Below are 12029 nucleotides of genomic sequence, written 5' to 3' on the forward strand. Positions count from 1 at the left end.
CAGGGACCCCCTCCACTAGATCAGGTTGCTCAAAGCCTCATCCAGCCTGGCCTTGAACACCTCCAGGGATGGGGCATCCACAACTTCTCTGGGCAACCTGTTCCAGTGCCTCACCACCCTCACGGTGAAAAGTTTCTTCCTAATGCCTAGTCTAAATCTACCCTCTTTCAGCTTAAAACCATTACCCCTTGTCCTATCACTACACACCCTGATAAAGACTGCCTCCCCATCTCTCCTGTAGGCCCCCTTCAGGTACTGGAAGGCTGCTATTAAGTCCCCTTGGAGCCTTCTCTTCTCCAGGCTGAAAAACCCCAACTCTTTCAGCCTGTCCTCATAGGGGAGGTGCTCCAGCCCTCTGACCAATTTTGTGGCTCTCCTTTGGAGTCTCTCCAACAGGTCCAGGTCTTTTTTATGTTGGGGGCCCCACATCTGAATACAGTACTCCAGGTGAGGTCTTATTACAGCTGATTTGACTGGTTCAGTGCATGACATACAACAATTAAATTAGATGAAGTCTGAAAGGGACTTGCTCTCTGACAGTTCATTGTTTCACAAATTTGCTTCTGGGCAAAGTGGGTGTGAAATGTAATGGCAGTAGCACAGTAGTATTTTATACACCTTGCAGACAGGTAGTATTTTATACAGTTGACCACACGGAGAATGATTTAACAACATACAATTATGAATGAAACCTTGTAGCAATTCTAAGAGCACACGATTTAGCTAATACTAACATTGTGCCAACATTACTGGAGTTAGGATTACTTTTTCAAATGTTAAACTTGTGAGATGGTATAAACTTGGTCAGTGAAAGGGAAGAATTTTCAGAATTAATATGAACAAATGTATGAAACTTACATCTGATCTTTCAATGTGCTTTAAAACCAAAAGGAGCAGAGTCACAACAACAGGAATAATCATCTGATGATAAAGGCTGGCAGGAAGAATGAAAAGACTTAATACTTGCCTGATGACAAAGATACCCTAGAAACTGCAATGGAAGGTGTTCCAGATGCTTTCCTAAAGTGCTTCTTCACTAGATTTTCAGGTACACTTTCACTTGCTGGAATAATCATGCCATTTTCTAAGTGAGTGTCCTGCCCAATAAAAAAAAAAAATGCACATCCCATAAATACAAAAAGTGAGTTTATTCACTGTCTACAAAAGCATCATTTCTATTAGCTCCCAGAACCCCAAAGCTCTTTCAGCATCCAATCTATTACTGAATATATTTAGATTACAATCTAATCTGCTTTTCTTAGCACAGATAGTGCATAAAATTTGCACAAAGATGTGATTCATGCATACATTCTGAGTTTGCAACTGAAGAATCAGAGCAACGCATCAGGAATGAAAGGAAGGAAGTGAAATACTGAAATCTATTAAAAGTTCACTTAGCTTGGAAATTAAAAAAAAAAAAAGAAAGATAAGAGAAAACCTATTGTTTTTATACCAGCATAACGATTTCAGGCAGGATAAAACCAAATGGACTTGAACTAACTAAACTGTGCCAGTATAGCCCCTTAAGTAATGCCAATACGCTTGATAACATTATGGCTTTTTGCCTTCCTATAAAGGAACAGCTAATAACATAACTCCATCTAAATTAAATGGATTGGCCTTTTTCAACCAAATCTAATGCACTTGAAATGAAGTCAGTCTGTGTACCAACAAAAATAAAAATAAAACAACTATTATTTTATTTACAGATCCCAAAACTGTCCTTCATATATACTAAATTATTTTTTATTAGGAAAGACAATATATTAGACCATGTATTTGGAAGTTAGAAAAAAAATGAATGTGTTCAACAGTGCTCTGATCTCAAAAGCTCATCTACATTTTTCCAAACCTTAATGGTAAAAGGCATTACCTCAGACTATAAATTTTGCTTTCCTTGTACACTTAAGTCATGGCAACTTAGAATAACTTGCTAGTACAATCCTGGTGTCTTAAGAGGGGTGACTGAAGGGAATTCAGGATGGGCATCTCAGTGTCCTCAGCCAGGAGGAGCTGCTTGACAAACAGGCAGGCTGCCCGGGAACACAGAGGGTGTCTGCTTCTGGCTAGATGAGCCACACCCTTCTGCATATTACAAAACAGCCAAGGAGCCTAGCTCAGACATGTCCACCTACATCCCAAGAGACCTAGCAGCAGGTAAGAGGAAGCCCACCTTTCACTTTAATAAAGTGCCTAGCATGCATTTTGTGTCATGGCATAATTTATGTAGAGTCCAGTGCCCAAATCCAGAAAAAACTAAAATCAGTATAGTTTATGAGCTTGCAACGTTTCCCTTAGAAGTTAGTAGGAGTGTGCTGAACTCTGCATGCTGGAAAGTCACATCCTTAGTTCACAGCACTTGTTCAAGGCCCTGAAGTGCCAAAAACACTTACTCCCATCCCTTGTGCTTCCCACTTCAGAATCTGTAATTCAGTATGTAATGATGGACATTAACAGAAATTTTTAGACATAAATGTTTGCTAAACCAAAACCATCGCTAATAGAGCATGTCAAATCCTGTTCGAGTAGAGGTCTTCACTGGTCCCAGCAGAATTAAGGAAGAAACAAAATCTTCTCTGTCAGACTTGTCCTTTCTGGTTTACAAATTGATCTAACAGGGCAGATATCATCCAAGTAATCTTGTTTGGTGTCAGCTGTATTTGGTGTCAGCTCTACATCACTGTACTCACCCTGCCATAATCTGCTGTCATGCTGCGTGTGCTCAGAGCAGGAGACCTCGGGAGGGAAGGTTTGGAAATATTGCTTCTGTTCCCAGGACCCATGGCTCCTTTCAGATGGCCTGCAGTGGCCTCTGCATCGCTGCTGTTCAGCGAAAAAGTGCTCCCTCTGGGATGGAGAGAAGAGTATTAAAGTGTCATTGCTTTGTGCAAACCGAGACGAAACATCTAGCAAACCACTGCAATAAAACAGCCACAGTAACAATTCACTACAATAACATTGCCCTGGATGAACTGTGTGATCCACTGCAAGGAAATGGTCACCTGGACAGAAAAACACAGCAAGGGAGAATTACAACTACTTTATACATGCACCTGTTTTCAGCACTTCCACTGCAAAGAGCCCAAATGGGCAGCTCTTGTCGAGGCTGTGGAAGCTACATTTATTCACATTCATTTCGAATTGCATTTGCATCCTAACAGCAGGTGTGACAACTCAGGTAAAACTTCCTACCAGGCTGCTCCTTGGTTTAAAGGAAAACTATGGTGACATGACAGTTCTGGCCACTTCTGCGGCACTATCTCCAGAAAGCCTAAAATCCTTGGCTCTCTGCTTTCTGTCCTCTCTAGAAAAACGACAGCTTGCTCACTGTCCTATTTATATTGCTATAATGACTCTTGACCCAAACTAGTTGATTCTTTCAACCAGCTTGGAAAGCTAGGAAAGCTAAACAAGTCTTTTTGCCAGGCTTCATGTTATTAAAAGTGACAACAAGCATCTGTGATTAAAAATAATAAAAATACTGGTAAACAGGAATTGATGCAGGAATTGCAGCCTTCTCCATATGGAAAATACAGAGTCAGGGGCCAATAGTAGTGTAAATTTGCTGGAGAAAATTCCTGGAACTTATAGTACCTTTTCATGCAAAATAAGCTTGCTAAATAAATATTTCAGATCTGCAGGCACCTGCATTGTGCTGGACAACATCTGAATTTCACCTTCACCTGGTTTAGGCTGTCATATCATGTTTATAGTTACTGCAGCAAAAATCTTTTTTACCACAATGGAAATTTTTATTAGAACTAATGCTGAACTGAGAAAAATTACTCTGGAACTGAACAGCTCCTGTCTCACCACTACATTAAGCAGTGAGCACAGGCTCTGTATCCACATTGGTGGAGTTACTGAAAACAAGGAATAAGAGGAAAACCCCAAACTCCAGGACTGTCTACAAATGTTATGCAACCTTGTTTTTGTCTTAGTGAGCATATGGTAACCTTTTTAACAACTACTATCCAATTTCATATATTGACAACTGAAGATAATGCATAATAAACACACTCTTACGCATGTGCACTTCATATACATACAGTGCCACTTTTTAATTTGATTAGCTAGTGATTAACATATCCTACTAAATATGCTTTGGTTTAATTTTAGTCCTATCTATCTATATAAAGATGTGTCTTTGGTGCTGCAAAATCAGAAAAATCAAGATTAGTGGCTGTCATCTGTATCTTGTCAAAGCTGTTGGGCTTAGATGCACACACCTTCATTCCCAAACCTGCCAGTGTATGGCAAGTACCCAAAAAGTGGAAAACCTGAGTTTTATTCCATGTCACACCACTTTTGATGGTATGTTGTGACTTTCTGTTACAAAAATTTTCATTACAGTTTTTTCTTCCTCACTGTGTAAACTAATGTAAATCAAGAGAGGTTCAGAAGTAATAGTGGGCTGGGATGAAATATTTGAAAACACATTGCAATGGGTTCTGCAGGAGTCATCAGTCACTTGAACATCAAACCTGCTAAACAGACTGCTCCCATCCTTTGCCCTTGTTTCAGTCAGCTGTTAGAGAGAGATTCAACACATTCTATACACACATTAATTAGACAATAAAAGAAAAATGTTGTTATAAGGTAACTATTCCAGGCATTTCCATGTGGTAGACAAGACCTCAGTACGATGGGGAAGTGTGCCTGTGTAGATGAGTCTGAAAGTCCTATATTATTTCTCCCAGAAATATCCTGATGCAGCCTTGCAGTTCAATCAGCTGCAAAATCAGTAAACATTTTTGCTAGAGTAGAAATAAACCAGCTAAAGAGATGAATTCATGGCCTGGGACTCCCCGTTCCCAGCTTAGTCCATCTTTTCTTAAATCAAAATGTTTAGAAAGAATAAAAATCTCTCAGTCTCTCTGTTGGTACGTGAAATACTACCAATGTTGTCAATACAGCTAAAAAGATGAGAGCAATTACAAAAATCAGAAATATGCACGAAAATCTGGGACAGCTACAGTGTCACAAGATGTTATATTCTTTTAATTTGAAACTCAGAACAGTTACAGAGGGTACCCTGGGAAGCTTTGTTGTTGTTGTTAATAATTACTACTCAGTTCTATAAATTAACAATAGATTAACTAAAGCAAGTATCCCCAAATATCTAGTTAAAGTATTTAACCATGCATGTACAAGACAGGAATTTTCATCCTTCTACTGAGAAATACAAGTTGCTCCTCAATCCTTCCTAATATTTAGAAAGTGTCACATCTTCCACAGATAGTAAAATAATTCAACCCCCCCCCTATCAAAAGCATCTCCTGGCAACACAGCTGAGTTACTAGGTACTTTGACAGAGGACACTGATTTGGCCAGGTGAGGATGAGATGATGGGTGGGAGAAGGAAGTTGCCAATACCCCTAATGTAATAAAACCCTCACCCCGGCTCTGGACAAAAGCTAGAAATTGATGCTTTATGTGAAAGTCAAGCAAGGCAAGCAAACACAAAGACTATTTTTGTAGACTGCTTCACTCTATTTGTCCTTGTAAGCCTGTACACAGAGCTATCAGGTGCTGAATTCTACCACCCCAAACAAAATTATTTTGCTTCATTTATGGTTAACTGCATGATAATTTTCTTGCAGTCTGGCACATCAAAGCTGCTGCACAGACCTCTCAAAAGCATTCTTCTGTGCTTAATTTGGTAACATATTAGAGAAAGTTACTTGATATCGTATAACCTTAGTGTTAAGCAACACAGACACCAGATTTCCCAATTTCTGCTTCTTAGATCCTTCAACCACCTCTATTCAATAAAAGCAAAACAAATACAGAAAAAAACAGGAAAAATACTACTTCTGATCTTGTGAAAGTCAGGTATGAGTCTGGTTAGATACAGAAGGCCTGATTAGCTTAGTGAAAAAAACCTTAGTCAACTGTGCATAGATTAAAGAAGAAAAATAGCTTTAAAGCTGACTTGGCTAGTAGGTGCTGCAGCATCCAGTGAAGAAAATCGAATTATCAACTTGCAGGACAATTGTCACCACCAGCTTTAGGCATGTTGCGGAACACTCAGCGAGTGCGTTTTTGAAGTGTAGGTAACAAAGGGAATCGAGTTCTTGCTTAAACAACAAGGATCATCTATGGGTAAATTAAATTTAACGGTGTTCCTTTCACCTGCTATCCTGTGTTCCTGTTACTTGTTGGCACCCTGTATACCCAACTGGAGTTTCCTAGGAACACTGCTCTAGAACTAGAAATTTCTATTGGTTTTTGCAGCAAATTATTATTATTTTTTCAATCATGATTGTAAAATAGAATAGAGCAAAGAATCTAGGTCCACATCCAGTATAGACTATCCAACTGAACAAGAAAAAAGTGAACTGTTTTTTGGCTTCATTCTGGTGGTGGGACGTGAGAGCAATGTTGCACCTGGCATTTTATAATGCTATCAACAGAAGCAATAACAGACATCTCTTATGCCCAGAAGAATGATAAAGAGAATTCTATTAGAAATAGCTGAGACAATAATCATGGAAAGAGAAGGGCAAACAGAGCCTTTGAAGAAGAAAATATAAATTATACTCAATTAACATGTCATTACCAAAGAAAAACTTTAGAACAAAAGGCCTCAGCTCTGTTACATGAACACAGCTCATTAATTAAAAGCCAGAAAACAAAACACTACATGCTGACAGCAATCACCAGCCAAACACAAGGGGAGAAAAGAAGGGAGATGAACTGAGATCATTTTTAGTTTCCTTTTTTTTTTTTTTTTTTTTTTTAACATAAGATCTGTTTCTCAGAGAGTATTAATGCTGAGCATTCAAAGACACAATGCAACACAGAGGACTGGCACACACCCCTACCTAGGTCAATCCCAGCATAAGCCGTACCAGATTTCTGCTGCTTACCTCTCGGAGCAAGACATTGACTTGCCACTGTGTAAACTTTGGGTTTCAGCTTCTGAGCCTGTGTTCCTTTTACCTTCATCTTTCACATATGTAAATTCTCCTTTGGTAACTGCCCTAATTACCTTCCTGATAAAAACAAAGAATAAAAGATTTTTAAAGTTGTAAGTTTTTTCGCAGGAAACAGCAGCCTGACTGAAATACCATGAGTGTGCATTCTACTAATTTCACCTGTCTGACCTATGGACAACTCTGGATATAAAGGTCCATAGAGCACCAAATCTGGTTCTCAAACTGATTCTTATGAAAAAAAAGGCGTCATATTTGCCACAAACTGCTTTTTAAGACACAACACACTAAAATATCCCTCCTACTCGACATGGCCCCTTCAAGCTTTGAATCAGAAGTGCCTTTTGTGAAAATTCCTCTCTATTTTTTTTTACAGTTTATACACAGTAAAGTATTTTTGACTAAGTATGTGTATTTTCCCCTAGCAAATTATACTATATGTATTTTCTCTTAAAGATTTCTCTGCAGTTTCTACAATTACATGCCTGAATGCCAAAAACATGCTATTTTCTGAAAACATAACATCATCCCCTTACCTTGCAATGTGGAGTAATAAGACAGAAATGAAAGAAACGAAATAAAGTTTTGAAAAGTAACATTATTCTTCATACTTACAAACAACAATGGACTGTTAAGGTATCCCATGACACCAAGTGTCAGTAGGAGTTGGCCTCAAAATGGCTTTGCTAAAACAAATTCACTCATTAAGATATATGAATGTGGAACCTGAGGGAGGAAGAAGGAGCAAGGAAGGAAGAGAAGGAATAATGAACTACTTCTAAGAGAGGCCATAAAATATACTAAGGAAGAGGAAGCCTAATTCTTGTAGGATTATGTTTCCTTTATGGGGAATATCACCACCAGAGAACATTTCAGGCCACAAACTGGAAAAGCCTGAACACCACTAAAATAAACAACAGACAATTATAAAAAATAATTGTTTCTCATAGGGAAACATGACTAACAGATTTGCACAACGGATTTAAATGAAAAGAAGGATTAGAAAAGTAAATTTTAAAGCACTCTTACTATAGCTACCAATCAGCATAACTTAGGGCAACATCTATGTCCTATTATAGTAATTCATAGAGTTGTAGAATCACAGAATGGTTAGGGCCAGAAAGGACCTTAAAGGTCATCAAGTTCCAACCCCCCTGCCATGGGCAGGGACACCCTCCACTAGACCAGGTTGCTCAAAGCCTCATCCAGCCTGGCCTTGAACACCTCCAGGGATGGGGCATCCACAGCTTCCCTGGGCAACCTGTTCCAGTGTCTCACCACCCTCACAGTGAAAAATTTCTTACTAATATCTAGTCTAAATCTGCACGCTTCCAATTTCAATCCATTACCCCTTGTCCTGTCACTACATGCTCTTTTAAAAAGCCCCTCCCCATCTCTCCTGTAGGCCCCCTTCAGATACTAGAAGGCCACTATAAGGTTGCCCCAGAGCCTTCTCTTCTCCAGGCTGATTTCAGGTAATTCCCTTGAGCTGGTTCTTTCTTCACATTAATTTGGGAATCCACAGGCATTCCAATGCTCTTTAAAAAAAACCTCAATATTAAAGAGAGAGCAATCACTCACGCTAATTTCTGGAGTCACTGGAATAAGTAATTCCATACTGAGCTCTCCTCAGAAGTAAAAAAGCTGCAGAAAGCTATTTACCTACCCTATATTTAGGATCCATAACAAAATGTGTTCTTTCTTCCAACAGAAACAGAATTTTCCAACTACCTGCCCATGAAACTCCAGTCACGATATGAACGTCCATCTGATTTTTCTTCCCATTCACCTGATAGCCTCAAGCTACATCCAGACACCACTCGTGCAACCATATATTCAATGCACCTGTCCATATGCCCTGGGAGTAAGCAAGCGCTCCTCCAAGGGCATAGCAAAACTGGGATTACAACACGTCACTGAGACTGCAAGACAACCAGCAACTTATCTGTTTATTCACTGTCACACGCACAAAAAAGGGGCACTGCTTGACTGTTAGACTGCATTTGCACAGCTGAAAGCTAAAGGAAAACTTGACTTTTGAGTAGAACTGACCAGTATACACAAAAAAACAGGCCCTCCAAATACTCTTTTATGCATTTGCTTCTTCAGCAAACTTGCCTTTAGGGACACTCTGTTACCTCTGAGTTTAAACAAGAAAAATCCAGGAGTAAAATTGACTTTTTTTCTGCTACCTTTATAGCTGAAGACAAATTACTGCTGTATTTCCTAGGAAACAGCAGTCTAATTATAGCAAGTATGCTTTTAAATGAAGGCTGTTTCTAACCCTGGGAAGTTTGAGGCTGATGCGGAACACTGGAGAAACTCAAAAGAAAATCCGTCCAACAATATACAGCTGTTATCCTTTTTATCAGCTTCCAAAAGAAAAGGATTTACCTTATCTTTTTAGGTCCACCGAAGACTGATTTATGCCCAATTGTGGAGGAGACTGATACATCCGGCCTTTTTTCTTCATTCTCTTGGGGCTGATCTTTAAACGTTCTTCCTTCATCCTTACTGGAAACTGTATCTTCAGTGGAGGGGGAAAGGGAAAAACACAAAAGCTGAATGTTTTCATAAAAAAGGCAACACATGTCAAACAACCTACAAAAATAGATTTTCCATTTTTCAGTATTAAATAAAACCATACGATAAAATACGATTCAAAAAAACCCCAAGCCCAAACTTGGGGAGTTCTTTGCCTTTTCCTTTTAATAAAAGAAAATGAATATTTTAAATAGCTTGAAATGTTTCTTATTATCAATTCTTGTCTTGAACTATGCTACTGAATTTATTACTGACAGCATTTAATAACCAAAGAACCAGAAATATAATTTTGCCACATGCAGTATTTTCTGTGTAAAATTAAAGTTTTCCTAATTAAAGTGTTTGTTCAACTAGGAGCAAAATGTGAATGGCTCAAATATATTTTAAAATATATCTATCAGGTAACAAAGTAACAAAATACCCAATTTGACAGGCTACATAATATCAAAACCCAAAGGATGTTAGATACTTGGCAGTATGACAGTTTCTGAAGCACACTGCTATTGGCAAGACAGCATTTTGCCAAGCAGTTTACTTGCACCAGGGATTTTTCCAGTGGCAGTAAACCAGTCCCTCGCCCTACAGACAGACTGCCCATATCCATCACCTTCTTACTGAAATTGATAAATGCTACATCTGAAAACAAACTACCTAAATAAGCTTCTGTGTGCAGAGTGAAGTAGTTAAGACAGAAGTATAAACATTTAAGAAAAATTTCAGTTTCTTAAACCAGTGGTCCTGTGGTATCATGCAAGGTACCACAGCAGCTCAGGGACCTGTTACACTTGCTGTGCTTGCTCAAGACATCCAGACTGTTCTGCACCTAAAAGCACAGGTGCAATTTATTGGAGATATCTGGGCAAAAGGAAAGCCAAGTGAGAACTGAGAAGTACCAAGCAGTCAGATGTAGCCCATGCCTTGGCATACAGACAGGAGTTAACATTTATCTTTATTATTCAGAGTTGAAGAAGCAAAATGGAATACTTTTTACACATCACAAATAAGAGAGCCAAAGCAAAAAAAAATGGCTGGGTTTAGATCTCTGCATACAGCCAAACTTCCTGGAAGGAACTGAGAATTAAATTCTAGAGCCTCTGCTGCTGGCTTTACAGCTGGATAATACTGTCTACCTGTTTGGACAGTGAGATTTTAAGCAGCTCTCCATCTCCAGAGATACTTCTTCATTCATCTAAACCTTACCTTTCCTATATATTAACCATTAATGAATCACTGCATAGTAATACCCAAATATGAAATTAAGAATGAAATACTGACTATACTTACACCTTCAACAGTGAAGAATAAAATACAATACAAATCAAACACTCTGGAAACAAGGCTTGAATGTATCAAGCACAAGCAAATCTCTCTCTTGTGGTCCTTACCTGGGAATTTGTGTAGGATAGACTGTCTGACAACATCAGTTCCAAGAAGATTTGATTGTTTGAAGCGCTTTGCTCTCTCTTCAAAAAACCATTCTCCCGTCACTATCCGTAGCTGTCTATATGGGGGAAAAATGAAAAAAGCCAGAGAGACATGCACATTAACAAACTTGGCCAGACAAAGCTACTGCTTAAACCCTTAGGTCATCATTCAACCATCATGCTCACAAACTGTGGACAACATTTGCACAGTTCAAAATAAAGAGTAAAAATATTGTTTGCAAGGCTTAGGATGGTAGGACGTAGCAGAAAAATAAAATAATCTTGCTTTGTGAATAAAAAAAGTAATTTTCAGTACACAGAAATTTACTTGGCAAAAAAGCCTTTCAACCACATTTATCAGATTTCCATAGAAAACACGTAACATACCATCTCCCTAGTCCTTCAGATAGTGAACTGCTCAACCTCACAGGTTTCTGTATGTCCAAAATGAGAAGAGATGTAGAAACAACAACAGTGGGTGGAGGGAGAAAAACCCCCACCAAAGTTCCTGCTAGCCAAGTCAGCGGTTCATGGACCAAACCTAGTTATATAGAGGCTGTTGCAAGCCTATATATATTTTTCATCTCTAAGCTTCATATGCTGTCACTATATGCAATTTCTTCACATGAAAATGTTATTATGAATTAACTACATGTTGGAGGATCAGAGTACTGAACTCTTGTCTTTGCTACTGGTCTGGATAACGCTTTTTGTCATTTAAAATCCTCTTACCTATACTAGCAACAAAGAAATCCTGTACTGGCATTGCTGTTTTCCATAGGTATATTTTTATGCTGATTTCTAGCCTTTTCCTGAATTAGTTTCATTATGGTAAACTATCACCACTTCTACTGCCTCACTATATGTATTTTGACGGCAAAAAGCTACTAATCATGAATACTCAAATAAAAGGCAAATAAACAAACTAAAAAAACTAAAAAAATTAAAACCAGATTTAGCTCCAGACATGTTCTTGCTTTACACTCAATAAAAAAATTTATTTTCAAACCCGTACCAGTCCAGTCTCTTGGGCACAAAAATTACTACAGATAGATTTAGAGCACTGATCAATATCTTTGCCATTAAATTACTTTTGAGTCATCACAGAATCACAGAATGTTAG

The 12029-nt window shown here is 38.5% G+C and overlaps 1 protein-coding gene across 1 annotated transcript in view; it reads right to left on the minus strand.

Moving 5' to 3' along the window:
- SYTL5 (synaptotagmin-like 5) overlaps positions 1-10983 on the minus strand; it is a gene marked incomplete at its 5' end in the record, with an annotated part of 35522 nt that extends 24539 nt beyond the window's left edge. The window contains 5 exons of the mRNA XM_010077763.1: positions 968-1097; positions 2691-2847; positions 6873-6998; positions 9333-9465; positions 10868-10983. Of these exons, the coding sequence (XP_010076065.1) occupies positions 968-1097; positions 2691-2847; positions 6873-6998; positions 9333-9465; positions 10868-10983 (662 nt within the window). The remainder of the gene's footprint in view (positions 1-967; positions 1098-2690; positions 2848-6872; positions 6999-9332; positions 9466-10867) is intronic.
- Positions 10984-12029: the final 1046 nt, after the last annotated feature.

Source organism: Pterocles gutturalis, unplaced genomic scaffold, assembly GCF_000699245.1.
Source record: "Pterocles gutturalis isolate BGI_N339 unplaced genomic scaffold, ASM69924v1 scaffold911, whole genome shotgun sequence".
In the NCBI taxonomy this organism is placed as follows: Eukaryota; Metazoa; Chordata; class Aves; order Pterocliformes; family Pteroclidae; genus Pterocles; species Pterocles gutturalis.